Raw genomic sequence first — 19,296 nt, forward strand, 5'->3', positions numbered from 1 at the left:
ATGGTTATTCAATTGGGAAAATAAGTCACTGAACCAAATATTTTATGTAGCTTAAAGAGAATGTTTTGTTTCAGTGTCATGTTGTGTGTGTCCCGTGTCCCCTGTCCCACCCTCTGATAATTTAATTTGAGATATACTACTTAATTATCTTTGAGATTTTGTTTAAAAGCTTGAAGGCCTTCTGCTATAATTGTGTTGGTAGGGAAGATGAAAAAAGAACAATATCTTTGGAAACGTCTTTGGAATTTAGATATTTCACTTAATGATTAACATGATACTCTAGTATGCTCTTGTACTTTATGTATTGCCAGAAAACTTCTGTGTTGTATGTAAAACTGAAACACCTGAATTAAGCAAGACACTCATAAGCTTGGGTCATATAAAAGTAGGCTAAGTTGTAATTAGTGACTTTCAAGCTAGAGCCATTTTATCCTTTTAAAGTCCTTTTTTTTGAGGTGAATTTTCCACATTTTCATATTGCTAGTCAATGTTTGTTGTTTTATAAAGCAGCCTTTCGGAAATTGTCTGGTCTCTTTTATGGAAACATCTGCTGGCAAACTCCATTTTCTTGGCATCCAGCTGGTCTACAGAAGTACTCTGTGGTCAAGGGAAGTATGTAAGGATCAGTCAGACCAGGTTCTGATTTTAAAAAAAGCATTTTTTTGGACTGTAAGCTTGAAAGGAGATGTTTAGAAGAAGAAGTTTGCAAACTATGTGGGTTTTTATTAATAGGAACAGTGGCAGCTGCAGCAGGTCTCCACCCTGGCCAGTGCATAATCAAAGTGAATGGAATTAATGTCAGCAAAGAGACTCATGCAAGTGTTATTGCTCATGTCACAGCCTGCAGGAAGTACAGGCGGCCAATGCAGGTATGTCTCATTTGATGCCCTTGCACATTTTCTTCTATATTTCTATTTTTGGTCAAAGTAAACAGTGTGGTGTTAATCTCTATGCACTTATCTGCTGTGTTTGCGTGGGGTGAGAGGAAAGAAGGGGTAAATAAAACTGAAGGAAAGCCAATTGAAGTATAAAAGCTGAAGACTGCTCAGTGATGATGTTCAAGATATGCTTAGTTTCTGCACTGAAGTAAATATCAGAGAAAATTTTTATATTGTGTTTTTAAAGGGCTGTTTCAAGTATTTCTGCAGTCCTATGCAGAAAGAATTTTGAGGTGTATTCTCATCTTGATGGAGAGGGAATCACACAGCTTTCTGCCTGCTCAGCAGCAGGAGAATGAAATACATAAAACTGATCTTCCAGAATTTTTTTACACTTTAGTACACAGAGAGCAGGGTGCATATATTCCATCCATAAAAGAGTTCCCATTGCATTCCAGTCTTGAGAATAAGTATATATTCAAGGACTCAAAAATTTCTTTTTTTAAATGCTTGCAAATTTTGTTATCTTTGTTGTGTTAATTAAGAAGTAAATCTCAGGCATCCAAGACACAAATTTAGGAAGAAAACCAAACAAGCTGGATTCTATAATGTAATTTTCCAATTCTCTGTAAGTTTTTCGTAAACTGTGAACCAATATTATTAATTAACTTCACAAACTCTTCAAGACTGTGCTTACTGAGGAGAAAAATCCAATTAAAATTAAGAGTTGAATCCTTCTCCCACACCTACTGCAGAGTTATAAGAATTATATAGTTAGAACTGGGTCATATAAATACAGTGTTTATGAAAATGTTCTTGGGATGTTTGTGTTTAAGTGATAATACAGAATTGAAATTGTTACATGGCATATAGAGATCAAGCTCTCCTTTTCTTGAAAGGAAGATGCATTCTATTAAACAAAAAATGTCCTGTTCACTAGAACCAAAACTGGCTAGAATAAAAGATAAATTAAATTCATTATAGCAGTTTTGTTCTCTCTGTGTATAACTGTAGACTTCCTATGGATATTAGTGACATCCAAAGACGGTTGATTAATGTTGGCTGGTGTGAATGCCTTGACATGAAAAAATTACTTTGAGTTTTTTAATTAACTTGTATAATAAATTGAAGGTTTTTTTCTATACATAGTATTTATTTTAGTTTTAAAAAGTAGCTGATTATAATACAACAAATCACAGATAACTGAAGATCCTTAGTCAAGAAAAACTTAGTTTAGGATGCAGTATTATCAAAAACTATGGGAGAATCGTCTAGACTGAAGTAAATGGTAGTATTCCCACTGGTGAAAAGACAGCTAAAATCTAATTTCCTATTCAGAAATTTGGTGGGGTATTTTTATTATAATTTGGAAAATGACAATGGATTTCTCCTATTTTGTAAGTACAGTGCACACAGCCCATCATTGAATTACCCAGAATATTTCAATCTCTCCTGTGGTTCCCAATTGCATAATTGAAAGGGAATCTTTTTCTGTTTCTTACATCTTTTACTTCTCATTGCCTGGAGCATGAAGCTTCATTTCAGACTCTTTTGGTCAATAACTACGTAATTTCTGTTGGACAGTGTTTATCTTCTGTCTTGTCTGAATAAAGAAAATTGAGACCAGGTTTTATTTCTTGGAATTACAATTTTTTTGCAGTGATACTAATCATGATGTGGCAGATTTAGGCTTAGCTGGTTCTTCTTTAATGATTTTGAAGAACATTGCTCCAAGTCATATTGCATTAGATTGGTTGTTACCTTTTGGAAAAGGGACTTCCATTTGAGTATTTCCCATTAGAGATTGGCTTGGCAGTCTTTACGGAATTCTTACGGAATCCATAACTAAGCACCAAGCTTTGAGGTGAACCTGAGAAGAAGTGTGGATTTCAGAAGCATTCCTGTTGATCAGCTTCTGCACAGGTGTCTTCCAGCAATCAAAATAGAGCTCTGAAAGTTAAGCTTTCTTATTCAAATATTTCATGCCTTTTTGTGGAAAGCAAGGCATAGATGAATCTAGGAAACCTAGAGACACCATACCAATGGGGTAAAGGTAGAAGCTGATTGTTATATTTTAGCAAAGGATAACTGCAGGTATTTGGCACTTTGCATGGACAATTTAGCATTCAGCCTAAATGTTTGCTGTCCTTGCTTAACTTTGAATTCTTCCTGGAACTTCTTTTAGAATTCAGATTTGTCAAAATCATTTCATTTGTTCTGCTGTAGCTGTTGCAGAAGGAGTGATTGACTAACTGTTAAACTTGTTTTAAGATGTAAAGGACAAAGAGTAATCTGGGGATGCCATGCTTGATAGGACCTTTCACAAGGGTGTGATGGACCTATGGCTGAGTTACAGACTGGGTAGAAGATGTAAGAAATGCACATGGCTTCTTCAAAGGTTGTATGACACATATAAGCCACCAATGCTGTGCTCAAGTGTCACTCAGACACAGAAGATGGTGGACTTTTGGAGCCTGTGATTCTTTTCTTTTGCAGGGCTGCAGGGGGGTGCTAATCTGTGGGGGGAAAAAAAAATTATTACTACACTAGTAAAATATTTTTAGTCAAGGCAAATATAAGTAATGAAGGCTGTAGTATAGGTTCTTTGTGCCAGTGACACATGGTGATGGATTAACTGGACATTCTCTGTCTTTGGTTGATATTCCATAAGTTTTGCTACCAGATTTGTGGATGCACAGCAGATTTAGCAAAGCAAAAATTGTTTTTTTTCCCCATGATTTCTTGGAGAAAAATATTTTTCAATTTGCAATTTGATTTGAAAAATCTTAAATTATTTTTGGTGGAGACATAAAAATTATGGATGTCATGCTGTCACAAACTTCATACTGTCTCATGACAATATATGCTGTAATAAAAAATAACTTGCCAGAATTCTCTGGATTTTTTTTAAACTTATACCTTAAAAATGTGAAATAGTTGCTATCAGTTGCACTTGCAAAGCTTTTTCTACCTGTCTATTTTTTGTTGTTTTTCTAGCAAGATTCTATACAGTGGGTTTACAACAGCATTGAAAGTGCCCAGGAAGATCTTCAGAAAGCAAACACCAAACCCTCTGGAGATGATGGAGGCGACGCCTTTGACTGTAAAGTGGAAGGTATGTGATGCTTGTTTGATCTTGTTGCTGCTGAGAATGCTGTTATGATACAAGGAAAATGTAGGCAGTGGGTTTGTTTGCAGAGAGGAAATTTTGAGTAGATCATAAGATGTGATTTACATAAGAATTTGTTTTCTTATATATTCTAAACATATTAATTTAACATGCTAGTCTTTAAAAACTACTGTCTTTCCCATTTAGAGAAAATACTTCCATTACACTTTGTGGAAAATCTGTTTATTTTCATTTGTAAGAAACATAAACCTAGCCATTACCTGATTTATTTTCACCACTAGTAATCATTTATGGCAAACTAGATACATTAGTCATTACTGCATGGGAAATAAAAACACAACTATCCTTCAGATTATTTTCAGGCAATTAATGTTTAGATGAAACTGCATTAATCTGCAACTTGTAATTAAAGAGACATTTAATACTTGAACTGTGCATTCATAAAAGCAGTTATTGTGGTTTCATTTCTGAATGTTGACAGCTTTCTTAGTGATTTTCTTCTACTTCATTTAGAAGTACTCAATTTTCCCCTTTTTTTGGTCCTTCTTAATGTCTCTGGATTACAAATGAAATGGAATTAGCCCCCTTAAATAACTGTTTGTAAAGAAAGACTATTGCCTGTCTTGCAGTTCAGTATTTTAATATCTACAGATCTACTGGTGTTCTGATTCTTATATTGTTCAGCCAGGTTCTTTAATGAATATGTTTAAATAGAATGATCAGAACATACCTCTTCCTAGAATGTTTGCCCATGTCCTTTATAGTTCATATAATGGCCAGGACTTGTGAACTGATTTGTGTTACTTTATTTATTCCAGAGGTAATTGACAAATTTAACACTATGGCGATAATTGATGGGAAGAAAGATCATGTGAGTCTGACTGTTGACAATGTTCATCTGGAGTATGGAGTGGTTTATGAGTATGACAGCACAGCTGGAATAAAGTGCCATGTCTTGGAAAAAATGATTGAACCAAAGGGATTTTTCAGTTTGACTGCAAAGGTATGAAGAATTTTTTGTATGTTAATGCTTATTGTGTTTAATAGCAGTGGAGAAACTCGTGGATATTTTTTACTCCTATTATTATATGTCTTTCATTTGATACCTTTTAACTTGTCACCCTTATCTCTCTGATGTTTTGGAGGATGATTGTGCACTCAGGAGGCAAAAAGAGTTATGTTGTGATTATAAATTGAGCCTTTAAATAAAAAAAATGTTAAAAGATCTTCTAAGTCTTCCATTCCTTCTGCCCTTCTCCCATATTTCTTATTTATCAAATAAAGCTTGAAAGTCCAAGATCTACTGAAATATCTATAAAGGCCATATACTACCCTCATCTCTTCAACGTGCCTTTTAATTAGTTTTCTCCCACCATTATGGCAAGGCTTCAGTCTTTGCTGGGCAGTACAGCTTATCCTGTGCACTATTTCCTATCCTTTTTATGTAGAATATAGAAGAGGATAGCACTCAGTTTTCTTTCATGCTTTTTTCAATGTGTTAGTATTCTGCCAAACTGAAAGTTTTCTAGAAGTAATGAATGAATTCAGCAGCTCTGCATAATATGTGCTGATCAAGTAAATACAGCAGATAATGTATTTCAGAGGAGCCATAGTGGTTACATTAGTAGGAAATAAGTAGTAAATCCATTATCAGACAATGTCATGAGAAGCCAAGCAAAAAACACTTATGGGTATAACTTAGCAGAGAATAGATTTAAGAAAACCTCTTTGCATCCCAAGCTTCATTTATTGTTGTTGTGCACCATTTTCTGTAATGTTATCAGGCTTTTCAGCTTTAGTTATAAAAGATGATTAGTAAGGGGAAATTTTAGTCAACTTAATTTCATAACATACTTTTCTTGTTTTTATTATCTTAGATTCTTGAAGCACTGGCAAAGAGCGATGAACATTTTGTGCAGAATTGCAACAGCCTCAATTCCTTAAATGACGTGATCCCCACTGAACTTCAAAGTAAATTCAGTGTCATTTGCAGTGAGAAAATTGAGCATATCTACAGAAGAATCTCTAGCTATAAAAAGGTATGACCTGCATGTCCTAAGCTTGATTACATTTGTCTTTTAAGGAAGAAGCAGGGGAATCTGGTACAGTTTAAATAACTCTTCAGTGTCTCTGTGGCAGTGACAAAAATGTGGCTGAAAGTTTGGCTATTTTGAAGCATGAATGCCTTAATTGAGTAATTGTATCAATTGTTTTCAAGCCATTCTCTTTTTTAGCCCTTTTTTAGACTTTGGGTAGTTTGTATTCTTCCTTGTTTGCTGTGTTCAGTCATAGAGACAATCAACTGCATATTTCCGTAAAAGGGCTGTCATTCTTGTAAATGCCTTAAACCAATACTCTAGTGAATTTGCAGATGTTAACCAAAAATGTAGCAATAACAACAGAACTGGGTTTTTTTTCTTTCTAGTGCAACTCAAATACCAAATTTTAACCCTTTTGTTCTTTTAGACCCTCGCATATCTGTTAATAGTAGCATCTCTGTAATTTATTAGCTTCACTTGGTTTAGTAAAACATAATAGCATGGAAAAATGGAGAAGGTGCTGATTTTCATATGCTTGAGATCTTAATTAATGATGTGTAAATGAATAAATGGCCCAGAGTATGACCTGTTGTTGCTGTCAGTACATTTCTCTGTAGTTGTTTAACCAAGCAGGGTGTAAATGAATCAACCATTTGCCATTTTGTTAATGCAAACTCATTTTATATCCAGACCCCTAGTTCCTCTCTCATGGAACCTAATTGTGGGCAGGTGAATTACTTTGAAGCAGGCTCAAAATGGCTGCAAAAAAGTGGGTCTGCCCTGTCTTACCTCCTTTGGGGATATGAGTTGTGACATTTAGAAAGTGGTCTGTTCTGAGAGTTTATACATAAAAATTTGAAAAGAGGGAAAAAAAAAAGGCAAAGGAAAAGGAAAGTGAATACAGAAGCTTCACACATTTGCAGAAGCTGCATTTAAAAGACTAGATGATGATTTTTCCGTTTTCAAAGGAAAGTAGGGAGAGCTGTTAGGAATACCTGTAGCTCAGTAGTCAGTAGGACGAAGGCCAAAAAGAAGCTTGTCAGACTTCTCAAGGTACTCTCTAAAAAGAAATGGAATAAACTGAGTTGTGTCAATGGAGACATCAAAAGAATCCTGACGCTGTTAGCAAAAATCTGACCTCTCCATTGTTTGCCTGAATTACAAACCTCCATGTTTCCAATTTGCTTAAAATTCAAAATACCATTTAAAAAAAACCAAAACAATTAGTTTTCATAGTAACAGTTACAGTTCAAGTGACATGCAGGTGATTTATATGTTTTCTGTAGCTGAAAAATTTGACTGTGATATATAGCCTCTACAGAGGAGGCCAAGACAGTAAATCAAATTTTGTTGTGCTAGCTGGATATGAAACAAACAGCCTCAGGGAGGTTTTCATAGTTCTTACACTGTCTAGAAACAGATATTCCTGATACAGACTGCACTTTAGATCTCATCTGCTCTAAAATCAGTAGTTTCACAGTTATAGCTTTTAATGACAATTAGTAATGCAGTGAATTTCAGGAATAGATGTGTCATTTTCTTGGCAAGGTAAAGGTAACCATAGTTACAGGAGACTTTCGGAGTGCCTGAGCCCAGCTTGGCTCCTGGTTTTACTGTGAAAGTTCTAATTCTATAAATAAAAATCTTGTGGATTTCTGCAGTTCCTACTATTATTATTATCAGAACATTTTGCTCCTAATAGACCTCGATTCCAGTGCCATGAGTCCCAGATGTTTCTCAACACATACACGAGAAGAATCTTGGTCCTGACTTATGACCTGATTAAATCATAGCCAGTATTTGGTCTCTCTGGAGCAGGATGTGTGGGAGATTGAGATGTGAAATATGTACTGCTTGCAGAAACATTTTCATCATTGAATGTCCTTAGTAGCCTTCTTAACAATTTGTGCATTCTTCAGCCTTTGAACAACTCCATAATTGGATTTCTTGTAACCCTCCAGATCTTGTTGTGATCTAAAGATTTAAATGTAATTATCCCAACAAGTGCTCATCAGGCTGAAGTAATATGACACCAAAATAAACAGAAATTTAAGTCCCAGTACAGAAACATCTTACTTTGAAGAAGGGATATGTCCTAATTCAACTGAAGTGTTAGTAAAAAGTTGACTGATTTGAATTTTGAATGACATTTATTAGTGAAGAAACTTTGCAAGTTAACTTTGAAAATATTCTTATGCATGAGCTGTGGTTCATAGCTAAAGTAGGTCTGTGTAATATTTTGAGTGAAGAGATTGTGATTAAAACACTGATTACATCTTTCCAGAAAAAAATCTTCCCTGACAACAAACTGCACTGAAAATGACACGTATTGACAGAAATCCTACTTGTGACTGACAAATAAATCTCTTTTCCAATTGAAGAGCTGCATCAGATGACTTGATTCTGACGTAGATGTAGTTGCTGAGTGTCCAGTTCTGTCCTCACCTTTTTGAGTTGACATCTTCTCATCTTAAAAACCCAGTAAGCCTTTTCAAAACACTGCACAAAATTTAAGATGTTAGAGTCAAGGAGAGGAGGCTAAGCACTGTATTAGAAATAGACCATAAAAAGCATTCCTCATTGCTGAGCTGATATACAGGGGGGAGAAGAGGTACTGGGCTAGCAAAGTCTGCAGAATGGGGTTTTTGCAGTTTTTATGTACTAGTGCTCGTCAGCTTCCTAATGTCACTCAAAATGGAAGAATGGTTGAGGTTGGAATGTACCCCTGCAGGTCTTGTCCAGCCAACCCTGCTTAAGCAGGGCCACCTAGAGATGGTTGCCCAGGACCATCTTTGAGGAGGGACCTCTCATCCCTGAACCTCTCTGAGCAACTTGTGCCAGTGCTCAATCACCCTCACAGTGCAAAAGTGTTTCCTGACATTCAGAGCAAACTCCTGTGTTTGAGTTTGGGCCCATTCCCTCTGGTCCTGGCACTGGACAGCACTGGAAAGAGCCTGGCTTTGTCCACTTTGCCCCCATTCCTTCAGGTATTCACATACATTGATGTGTTTCCCCCTGAGCCTGCTCTTCTCCAGGCTGAAGGGTCCCACCTCTCTCAGCCTTTCCTCACAAGAGATGCTCCAGTCCCTAAATCATCTCAGAGGGCTCACCTCTGTGGCCGCATTGCTCTTCACAGAGAAAAAAACAAGGCACAACTTTCCAAGGATTTTCTGGGATTCACATTCTCTGGACCTCAGAGAAAGGAAAAAAACAATTCTTATCTCATTTACTGCTCCTTGTTTTGGAACAAGTGGAATGCATTGTGGAAGATTGTTTACCTGACGGGAATTGGTAATTGGATTCTGGTGTGTTTTGATTCATGGACCAAGTGAATCCATGTGTGTGTAGGCTGACAGTCACGAGATTCTGTGCAGTTGAGTTGGGTGCTTGTGCAGGTTCAGTGTAATCTAGTGAAACACAGTATAGAATAATGTAGTATAATAAAGTAATTAATTAGCCTTCTGATATCAATGAAATCCTCCTCGTCATTTCCCCCCTTCGTTGGGGTTGCCTGCTTTCCAATACACCTCCACTGGACTCTCTCCAGTGTGCCCACGTCTCCTTCTGTGAAGCCCAGACTTGGACCCAGGACTCGAGGGGAGATCCCACTGGTGCTGAGGAGAGGAACAGGATCACCTCCCTCCAACCCCTGGCAATGTTTCTCCTAATGCAGGAGGATAAGATGTAATTAAAGGGGACTTCCTCCTTCCCAAATAGGAAATCTAGAATTCATACTTTCTGATTTTGTCTTTATTATAGCTTTAGACTAAAATTTCATTGATTTTTGGAAAATACTGGCTTGAAAATGTCGGCAGGTGTTTATAAATGTCATGAGTAGTACAGCAGTTTCAGACCTGCTCCCCAGAAAGACAATTAATTTTTTATTATGTTCCATGGGAAATAAATTCTATCTCTCTGTTACAAAGGTATTTATACATCTTAAACCATAATTTGCTTCAAAAAACAACCCCTTAAAAATGTAAAATGAAAAATATTTTTATTTCCCTTTTAGAGAAAGATGGAAATTACAGAGTCAAGACATCTTAAGTCAAGGATGACTGAAATATTTCAAGCTTTTATTTTCTAGTTAGGTACACAAGAATTGTTAGCTACGTGTGAACGCAAGAAGAGCTGATAATCAAAATTTGGTTTTCTTTCTTACTTCTAGTTTTCAAGAGTATTAAAAAACAGAGCTTGGCCCACCTTCAAACAAGCGAAGTCAAAGATTTCACCACTTCACAGCAGTGATTTCTGTCCAACCAATTGCCATATCAATGTGATGGAAGTGTCTTACCCTAAGACCTCAACTTCCCTTGGTAGTGCCTTTGGTGTACAGCTGGACAGCAGAAAACATTCTTCCCACGAGAAGGAGAATAAAAACACTGATCAAGGTAAGTTAATTGAGCTTCAAAGAGCTACTTCCAGTGCTTCTGATACAGAGTTTTATAAGGTAATCAGTTTAGGTTTATAGCCCAAATATTAAAATTGAGGACAGGTCTTTCTGAAATCACTCTTCTTTAGATTTTTAGTTTTATTTTACAGCATAATAACGGGTAGTCATAATTTTGCAATTACTTTTTCCTAAATAGCTTAACTTTGAAATGTAAGTAAAATGCAAAATTAAATAAGCACATGAATTTTAAACAGGAAAATATTTCAGTGTCTGTTAGGTATTTTGCTAACTTCAAAATGTATGTTGAAAAAAAAATAATGATGAAGTTCCTTTAAATTATTCCCAGGTAAACTGAATCCCATGATTTATGTCCAACATACCATTACTACTATGGCTGCCCCTTCAGGACAATCCCTTGGCCAGCAAGAGGGCCATGGTCTGAGGTACCTCTTAAAAGAAGAAGACTTAGAAACACAAGATGTCTATCAAAAATTGCTGTTCAAATTACAAGCTGCCCTGAAAGAGGTGGAAACGTGTGTCTGCCAAATAGATGAGTAAGTAAATGCTACCATCTGGACTTGCCTTTAATTTATCCATAGAAGATAATGATAAATCTGGGCAATGCTTTTGTGTAGCATAGGATTCAATGCTGACTTCGGACAGAATCGAAGTAAGGTAAAAAATTTAAGTGCAGGTAATGTTGTATTTTGATCTTTTTCGCAGCATTCCTGACTTTTCCCCCCACAGTTTCTAGGTTTTCTCCAATTTGTAGATTTTCTTTAGAATGTGGCAAAGTTAATTAATTTGAAGGGAGGAAAATATGAGGCACACAATGTCACCTGCAATTTCACTAAGAGTGGTAACAAAGGGCAGAAGTATAAAAACGGCCTTTATTGAACTCTTCAGGTATTGCTGAATAGTCCCACAAATGAATTTTTGGGAGAGCATTAATTTATTAGAAATTTATCAGAACCAAATTGACCTTAAGAAAGACCTATGGATTTAGGGAGAGCCACCCTGGAGTGATTAGGTCATTTGGCTTGAATGTGGGAGACTCAGAGTCTCATCACAGTTAGTCCTTGTTCAGGACAAGGATTTATAACTTGCTTTTTCTTTAGCAAAGTGAGTGAGTTGACTCCTGGGTTATTTACTTGGGATAAGGATGAAGAAGAATAAGAAATATTTAAGTTTTGAGAGATCCCATATGTAATGCAAATGTCAGAAATTAATTTTGAAAACAGGACCAGCAAATTTTTTTGAGCTTAAAAGACAATCTGTCATGGTCTCCAGTTTATACAAGTGGTATACCATTGTTTTTTAAGTTATCTTGAAGACCTTAGTGTGATACATCCTTTCATGTGTACTTAGGGTGGGATTTTTTTTTACTGTTCTCATAGTAGTTGTAGTAGTTATGTAAGTAATTGTAATTATTATAAATAATTGTAATGTATGACTTACTGCAGTAGCAATGAAAGCAAGACTTGACTCAGTATTTTTAAGAAAATGTTGTTTCCTTTGCCTTTACATAGTTCTGCTAATTATCACGCTGAAGATGAAGTAAATTAATTAAATTCATGATCAATTCAGTGCTTGGTGCACTTAGAAATGACTATTTGTAAAGCTTATGTTGTCTCTCTTCCCCATGGAAGTCAGAATATTGTATATGGAATTTTAGTCAATACTTCAGGAAGTACCAGTTGCCAGTATGCCCCACCTTTCCTTTCCACTCCCTTGAGCTTGTGATGCAAAAGCACAGGAAATTCTGAGCCTTTCTTTTGTATAAATGTATATATAAATACACACACTCACAGAAAAATAGTGTACAAACACAAGGGTTCACTTTTTTCATTCCAAAATTTTCTGTACACTGATCTTGTAGCTGATCTTGTATAAGGTACACATTTAGTAAATTTTACCTTTGGCTGATGGGAAGACTGAGACTTTGACTTTTCATGCTTTATTCCTCATGGACATTGAGTGGACTGCCAGTGAGTAATTACTGTAGAGGAAAGCAGTTCTAAAGAGGAAACAGGATAGCCAGGAGACCTACTTAAAAGTGCTGAACAGGGAAGAGTGAGCAGTTCAGAGGTACATGGCATATTAGAACATAGTTGCAGTTGCTAATTAACTGTGGAGATTTAGGACTGAACAAACAAAAGATGGAGTGACACAAAAGATAATCCAACAGACATGCTTTAATTAGAAATTTTCATACTTAAACAGCTGGGAGGAAATGCTTGATTTTGTGCTTTTTATAAAGGCAGTAGAATTTATTTTTTCTGTTGTGGCATGGTAACAATAAAATTGATATCTTTTTTTATTGAATTGATTATTATCCTAAACAATCCTCATTATTTTAATATTCCCAGGATGGATAATATGAGCATGGTATCTATCACAATTTTTAATTTCTGTTGATATTGTGTGACAGAAAAATTGGACTACTGAATGACTGTTTGGTACCCTTTATACTTATTGCTGGGAAACTTCCTCATGCATGTTACTAGAGGTCTCTGTGTTGAGGTCAGTACTGGTCTGTGTTTCAGCTCACAAAGTCTTGGGGCAGTGTTATCTGCTCAACCTCTGCTGTCTGCTAGTGAATTGAAAAATGAGTGTTTCATCTGAAGAGCAGGTCTGTGAGAGCCTATGGATTATGGCAAGAGAACATTTAAGAGAAGATTTTGTACTCCTAATATTGTCTGCATAAGAGTTTATGAGACGGTTTGCTGATGAGTGTCGGTTGGAGAAGTGATGTAGTACTGAAAGAGAGAGAAATACCCACAGAATATGTACCCCCTTTCCACAGCCTCTGCAGGCTCCACTGTGCTCACATTCAAATAGTTTAATGTTATCCCAATAGTTCTTTAGTGATGCTGCAGATACCCCACACTGCTGCTAGGTGTTACACAGAAATAAGTCCTTTTCAAATTGTTTTCTATATGGTGACCCTGCTGGGTTCTTGGCTCTCATGCACTCAGTGCTCTCCCACCATCCCAGCTCTTTTTTGGAAAGATGTCTTTTGGGAGCATACAAGAGCCTTGAACATTTTTCAAACCTCTGTGGACTGAGGAAAAGGCAGAGAAGGTTTTTTTTGTTACTGACATTTTAATTCTTTGACTAACCATAGCAGGTTTTGTTTGTCAGGGTTGTGTTGACTTGGGTTGCACATAGGAATAATTCCACTATTGAGGATATATTTTTTTTTAAGATTTAAATTTCTCCGTTTCATTGAAATACGCTTCATAGAGACTCTGTAGCTGTTAGTTACTATTCACTCATGTGTTTCTCCTTTGAGAGCTAGATATCTAAGTAATTTTGTCTGGGGTAGGCCCCTCTCTGGAGAAAATGTATTGTGCATGTGTTGTGTTTAAGAAGAAAAACAAAAGTATATTTAAGCAAGATTATTGGGGAGGGCATGTATACAGATGTTTATTTTAAACTCCCTGGACTAAGTTTTTAAGAGCACATCAGTGACTTCAGGAATTACTTTCTCCAGAACTTGGTAATCCAAAGTTCCATCTTTCATTCGTGGTAGTTCAGCAAAAAAATTTTCCTTAGAAGAAGAGCCTGCCTGCTGAGAGAAATGGAAAAGCCCCCTTAGGAAAAGATCCAGCTACCTTAATCAGTCTTTTACTGAGCTCTTGGCAGCAGTGACTAAACAGTCACATAAAAGAACGGGATATAATAGTCTGTCTGTGTCTTGACAAATAATTACTCAGGGGGAGATATTTTCAGGAGCTGAAATTGCAGTTCATTATACTTCTTTCTTAATCTTGATTATTTTCTTGCAACAACAAAATCCCCAAGAAGTTACTAGAATGAACTTTTATTTTTAAGCGGATGAGAGTGGGAACACAAGAACAAGCAAAAGTGTAGCTTTATCTTTGTCCTTATCTTTCAGCAGGCAGAACTAGATGGTCTTTTTGGAATGGACCTTTTGGTTTGAGAGCAGTGTTAGAATGATCTACCATGAATTTGCCTAACCTTTTTTTGAGCCCCTTCGATATTTCTTACTAAGAAAATAAGTTTTACAGGTATGATTTCCTAGGATTTCTGCTTCCATAACACATTTATTTTAGGACAAGTTCAAAACCACATATGCTCTAGCATGAGATCGACACTGAACACTGTGTAAAATACGGGTCCCATCTCTCTTCCTGTACTCCTGGAATTATGCTTGACAGTGACTGGAAAGAACTGAGTTGTGATTTCCTACTGATATGAAGAGTTAAGGCATAATGTAGCCCCAAAGATATCAGTCTAGTGGAGGGGTGAGTTTAAATTCTAGTGAACTTATACCTTTAGTATAATTTTTCTGTATTCTAGTTGCAGTTCAGATCAGTATCTTTAACTATATGTGGGATAAAATCTGTCTATTCCCATCAGTAGCAAGAATTTCATGTTAGGAGATCTAACCTATTTTTGAAGACTACCATGTACTTGGTAGAAAGTTTGCCAGTTGACCATTCTGACAGCTCCTTCAATAAAACCCTGCTACTATTTCTAAGTAATTCAAGGGGAAAAAAAGTTTAGTTCAGTGTCCTCTGATTTCAGGTAGTTAGCAAGTAGTTTTTGCAAGAAAAATGCTGCTTTTGAAATCCAAATAGTAATTTGAAAATGTGCTTTTAATGGAGTGTTTGAGCAATAGGAATTAAAGGACAATTGCCCATTATTGCTGTTCTGATCTTGAAAGTAAATTAGAGCATCTCAGTATGAATTAATCATCCAGGAATATGAATTTTTCACTGCCAGTATTTCTGCATGTTCTGAAAGTAGCAATCTGCACTGTTCTCTCTTCTTGGCTGGATGTCACTTTTGTGCTCGTCACAGACGCTTGTATATTAATCATCAGTTTTACTAGGGATAATGGCTCAGACACTATGAATGTCACAAAGTACTCAGAGATGTTAATAAAGATCATAAAAATGCCCTAGTAGAATAGTTTGTGGTGCACACTGGCATGTCTTGTACAGTATTAATTGGGAAAATACATGCTTTGCACAGACATACAGTTACTTTAATTTGTTTTCTTGACTTGTGCTAAGTGCAGGGTTCATATTTATAAATAGTTATGTTAATATGCAGTTTGACCCCAAGTGTCCAAGAATGTGCTGTATTTCTTCTCCAGCTGGAATCATTGCTTTCATACATGATTAAGTATTTGGTAAGGTTAGTGGGTTTTACTGTTAGACTTTCTGACAACAGAATGTGTCACTTCCTTCGCTTGTTTCAAATAGGCATGGACTGAATTTAGATATTCCCTTCACATAATATAGAATAATAATTGGAGGATGGTGGTGAGAGATGCTATCCTGTTGCTAGCTCACTTTTGAAGAACATGAATTTGCCTTTATTTTTGTGTGTTTCACAGCCTTCTTTCTTCAATAACATATTCTCCCAAGTCTGAACGTAAAACGCCTGAGCCTTTAATGCCAGCAGACAGTGATAATGAAAAGGGTGAAAGAAATGGGAAGAAAGTCTGTTTCAGTGTAACAGGTGATGAACAAGAAGATTCTGGTCATGATACCATCAGTAACAGGGATTCTTACAGGTAACTGTATTAATAATGTTTTTTTTTTTTTAACTGAATCAAATATGGAAGCCTGTAAAATATCAAGTGGTTCTGAAGACTACTAGAATATGATTCTGGCATTTCTAATGGAGGAGTAACTAGCCTCAGGATGTGTGAAATAAAGTCTTATGAGTACAGATTAGTTATTATATCTTAGTCACCCAAATCTGGATAGGCTATAACAACCAAAGATGTCAAACCTTACTTTAGATTACCTGTCTTACGAAAACTAGAAATAACTGGTTATTATGTCTCCAACAACAAACCAAATATCTACCATGGAAAGCAAGGTGATAGAGCCACCATTCTTTCTGATCTAAAGAAAAATATAATGTTTATCAACATATATTTCTTACCTTCTTTCACTCTAAATACTGTAGCATCAACTCACCTCTAGAATTTGAAATGCTTACTGTGAATGAGAATACAAATAATTTTGAAAAGGAAGGAGTAATTATAGCAAGTATAGTTCTTATATAGATGATACTCGCTTGCTTGGGGAAAATTGGCTAATGATATAAAAATGAAATTCAAATTTTAACTGCAAGTAAAATGAGGGCTCATTATTTGTTCAGTATCATTATCATGCTCAGAAATTAGAATCTCAGTAGGTTTATCATTCTTTTACAGAACTCTGTGTTGTTGAGATCTCTTTCCTAAGCTATATTTGATTACTGCAATCTGGTAGATAGGAACTCTTAATCAGAGTAGAAAGTAAACCACACCAATGTAAACACAGAGATAGTTTGCACAGGTTAAGTTCATTTTGTTCTTACCATGGTGAACACAGAGGCAAAGTTCTTGGTCCAGCAGAAATGCATTTAGAGTTTCCTGCATGTTCATGATGGGTCCAGCTGACTGTTCATGAGCTGCACTAGTGATGCATGCTTGCTCCTGTCGAGAGGTTTCCCAGCTGGCACAGAATTTTTATATGGAGAAAGAAGGTGTGATCCAGGACATGAGCGTCTCTTTGTTCAAAACACTTTCTTTATTCTGATTCCTGTCCTTTATAGTCCATTCTGGCTGTGTAGGAATAATAAAACCTAGGGTTCCATATACAGAATAATCTTAAAATTTGTGCATTAAGGACAAGTGTTGGAGTGAGATTAGAAATTTTTTTTTTTTATTAAATAATTGTATTAGTCAATACTTAAAGTCTCCAGCTCTCATAATGCCACAGTAGTTATTATTGGAACTGTTTGGCTAATTTCAGCCATTATAATGCTCTCATTTTGTGTAGGGTCTCTTTTTAAACCTTACAATACAACACAAAAATCATGCAGAATGATACAGCAAATGCATCTAATCTGTTTCTCGTTTTCCTGTGTTTTATTTTCTCATGCTTTGCACAACCCAGTTTTAATTAACCTTCATCTCCCCTTTGGAGACTTTAATAAGTGAATAGAGTTAGTTAGAAAACATTTCTTAATATCCAGCCAGAAATTTTTAATACTCCTTGGGACTGTTCACCCACTATTAGGAACATGTTGTTACTGATGTCTTTTCATCTACTTAATGGTTATGATTGTAATTACATCACATTGCTTCATTTAAAAGTTAACTCATTCACTTACCTCATTGACTACAGGTCTGAAACACATCTATTAGCCAGGAAATGTAAGTCACTCTCCCTGAATTAGTGAAAAGTCACTTCTGTGTCTACACAAAAAAAGAAAACAAATAGGGAGCGCATGTATAACTGCAGTGTTATTTTAAGAATGGATATGTTAATCTTGGTGAATGGGTACACCCAAATCATAAAACAAGACCCATATCATTATGTATAAACCTCCCTTAGGTACACTTTTACATCATCTTACATTCACTTGGGTTTTTAAGACTCCCTCTGCTGGATAATTACTTAAGCATTGCCTGCATTGAAACTAAATGATTTTCATATGGCTAAGCAACTCTGAAGACTTTGAATTCAAATATATCTTCATATGATTCTTAGTATAAAATCTGTATTTTACTCTGGTTTTGCTGCAGGAGTAGGTATATCTCCATGTATTTTCTGTACAGAACAAGTTGTTTTTTAGAGAAAAGAGCAGAAAAAAATTACAAATTTAAATCCCAAAGTCTCCCTGTTAGACCAATGTGGATGAGATCTCATATGCATAGAAGTTTTGACTGAAACCACAGATGTAAATGTCTATACATCTCTAAAAAAAGGAACAGCTGGAAGAGATGGGATCATGAAATGTTTTGGCTGACAAGGAAAATAATTTCAGTTTTGGTGCCACTCAAATGAATCAAATCTCTTGTAAACTCACAGTGAGACTCTGTTATGCAAGTTGTAAAGACTCAATGTTTGTATTTGCTGTGGACTAGAAGAAAATGTGAAGTAACTGAAACATTTGAGGCCACAGATTCAAAAACTACCACTCCTGCAAGAAAATTTGGTTGTTTTGCATTCAAAGTCTGTATTACTATTCTGCAAGTGCTTGTTCACAGATAAGGGGAAGGGAGATAATTGAAGCATCTATTTTGGGAATCCGGTCTCCTGAGTCTTACCAAGACTGCAAATGAAATGAAAGTCTAAGCACAAGGATCTTCATTGTGTATAAAGAATTACACAGACCATCTCATCATTAAATTTAGGATGGGAAAAGGGAAAGAATTTCTATAACTTTCTTTTACAGAGCCTGTGTTAAAGGACATAGCTTTATTTATTTTTATTTTTGTTTTGTGTTTACTTTCAAGCGACTGCAACAGCAATAGGAACTCCATTGCCTCTTTCACCAGCATTTGTAGCAGTCAGTGCAGTTCTTATTTTCACAGTGATGAAATGGATTCAGGTATGTTTAGAAAAGCCATCTATGAATCTGTCTTTTTTTCCTTTTATTAAATTTTATTATTTTCGTTTGCCTGGCAGTTTTGTTGTTTTTATTTTAAAAATTGCATCCTCCTTAGTAATAGAAGTTCATAATTTTGCTTCTGCCTAGCTAGTGCTGCACTTAGGAATCCTTCTGTAAAAGAGAGCCAACATTCCATTATCTCTGTGAATAGACTGTACTAGAGCTCCCTGGAATCACTGCTTTTCATGTCTTTCATGTCTTGACAGTGCATTGTGTTGCACAGAGTGAGGAACATTTTAGGTGAGTGTGGAACACTCTCCTAGCCAGTGTCAGCACCTAGGCAGCAGGATATGGCTCTGTGTGTTTATAGGAAGGAATGTGAGACCACATAGGAGCACATTCTTGTTTATGCCACGACAAATTGGATTTAAGTAATTGCAGCTGCTAATAGGAATGGGATGGAATTTAACTGCATGGAGAAGGAGG

The 19,296-nt window shown here is 36.1% G+C and overlaps 1 protein-coding gene across 2 annotated transcripts in view; it reads left to right on the forward strand.

Moving 5' to 3' along the window:
* Positions 1-19,296, forward strand: part of PREX2 (phosphatidylinositol-3,4,5-trisphosphate dependent Rac exchange factor 2) — a 170,199-nt gene that overhangs the window by 87,398 nt on the left and 63,505 nt on the right. For both annotated transcript variants that reach the window (XM_059861805.1, XM_059861795.1), the window contains 8 exons: positions 733-869; positions 3,876-3,993; positions 4,827-5,011; positions 5,886-6,047; positions 10,216-10,438; positions 10,787-10,994; positions 15,812-15,991; positions 18,716-18,810. In XM_059861805.1, coding sequence (XP_059717788.1) covers positions 733-869; positions 3,876-3,993; positions 4,827-5,011; positions 5,886-6,047; positions 10,216-10,438; positions 10,787-10,994; positions 15,812-15,991; positions 18,716-18,810 — 1,308 coding nt within the window. The remainder of the gene's footprint in view (positions 1-732; positions 870-3,875; positions 3,994-4,826; positions 5,012-5,885; positions 6,048-10,215; positions 10,439-10,786; positions 10,995-15,811; positions 15,992-18,715; positions 18,811-19,296) is intronic.

Source organism: Haemorhous mexicanus, chromosome 1 (assembly GCF_027477595.1).
Source record: "Haemorhous mexicanus isolate bHaeMex1 chromosome 1, bHaeMex1.pri, whole genome shotgun sequence".
NCBI classification, from domain to species: domain Eukaryota; kingdom Metazoa; phylum Chordata; class Aves; order Passeriformes; family Fringillidae; genus Haemorhous; species Haemorhous mexicanus.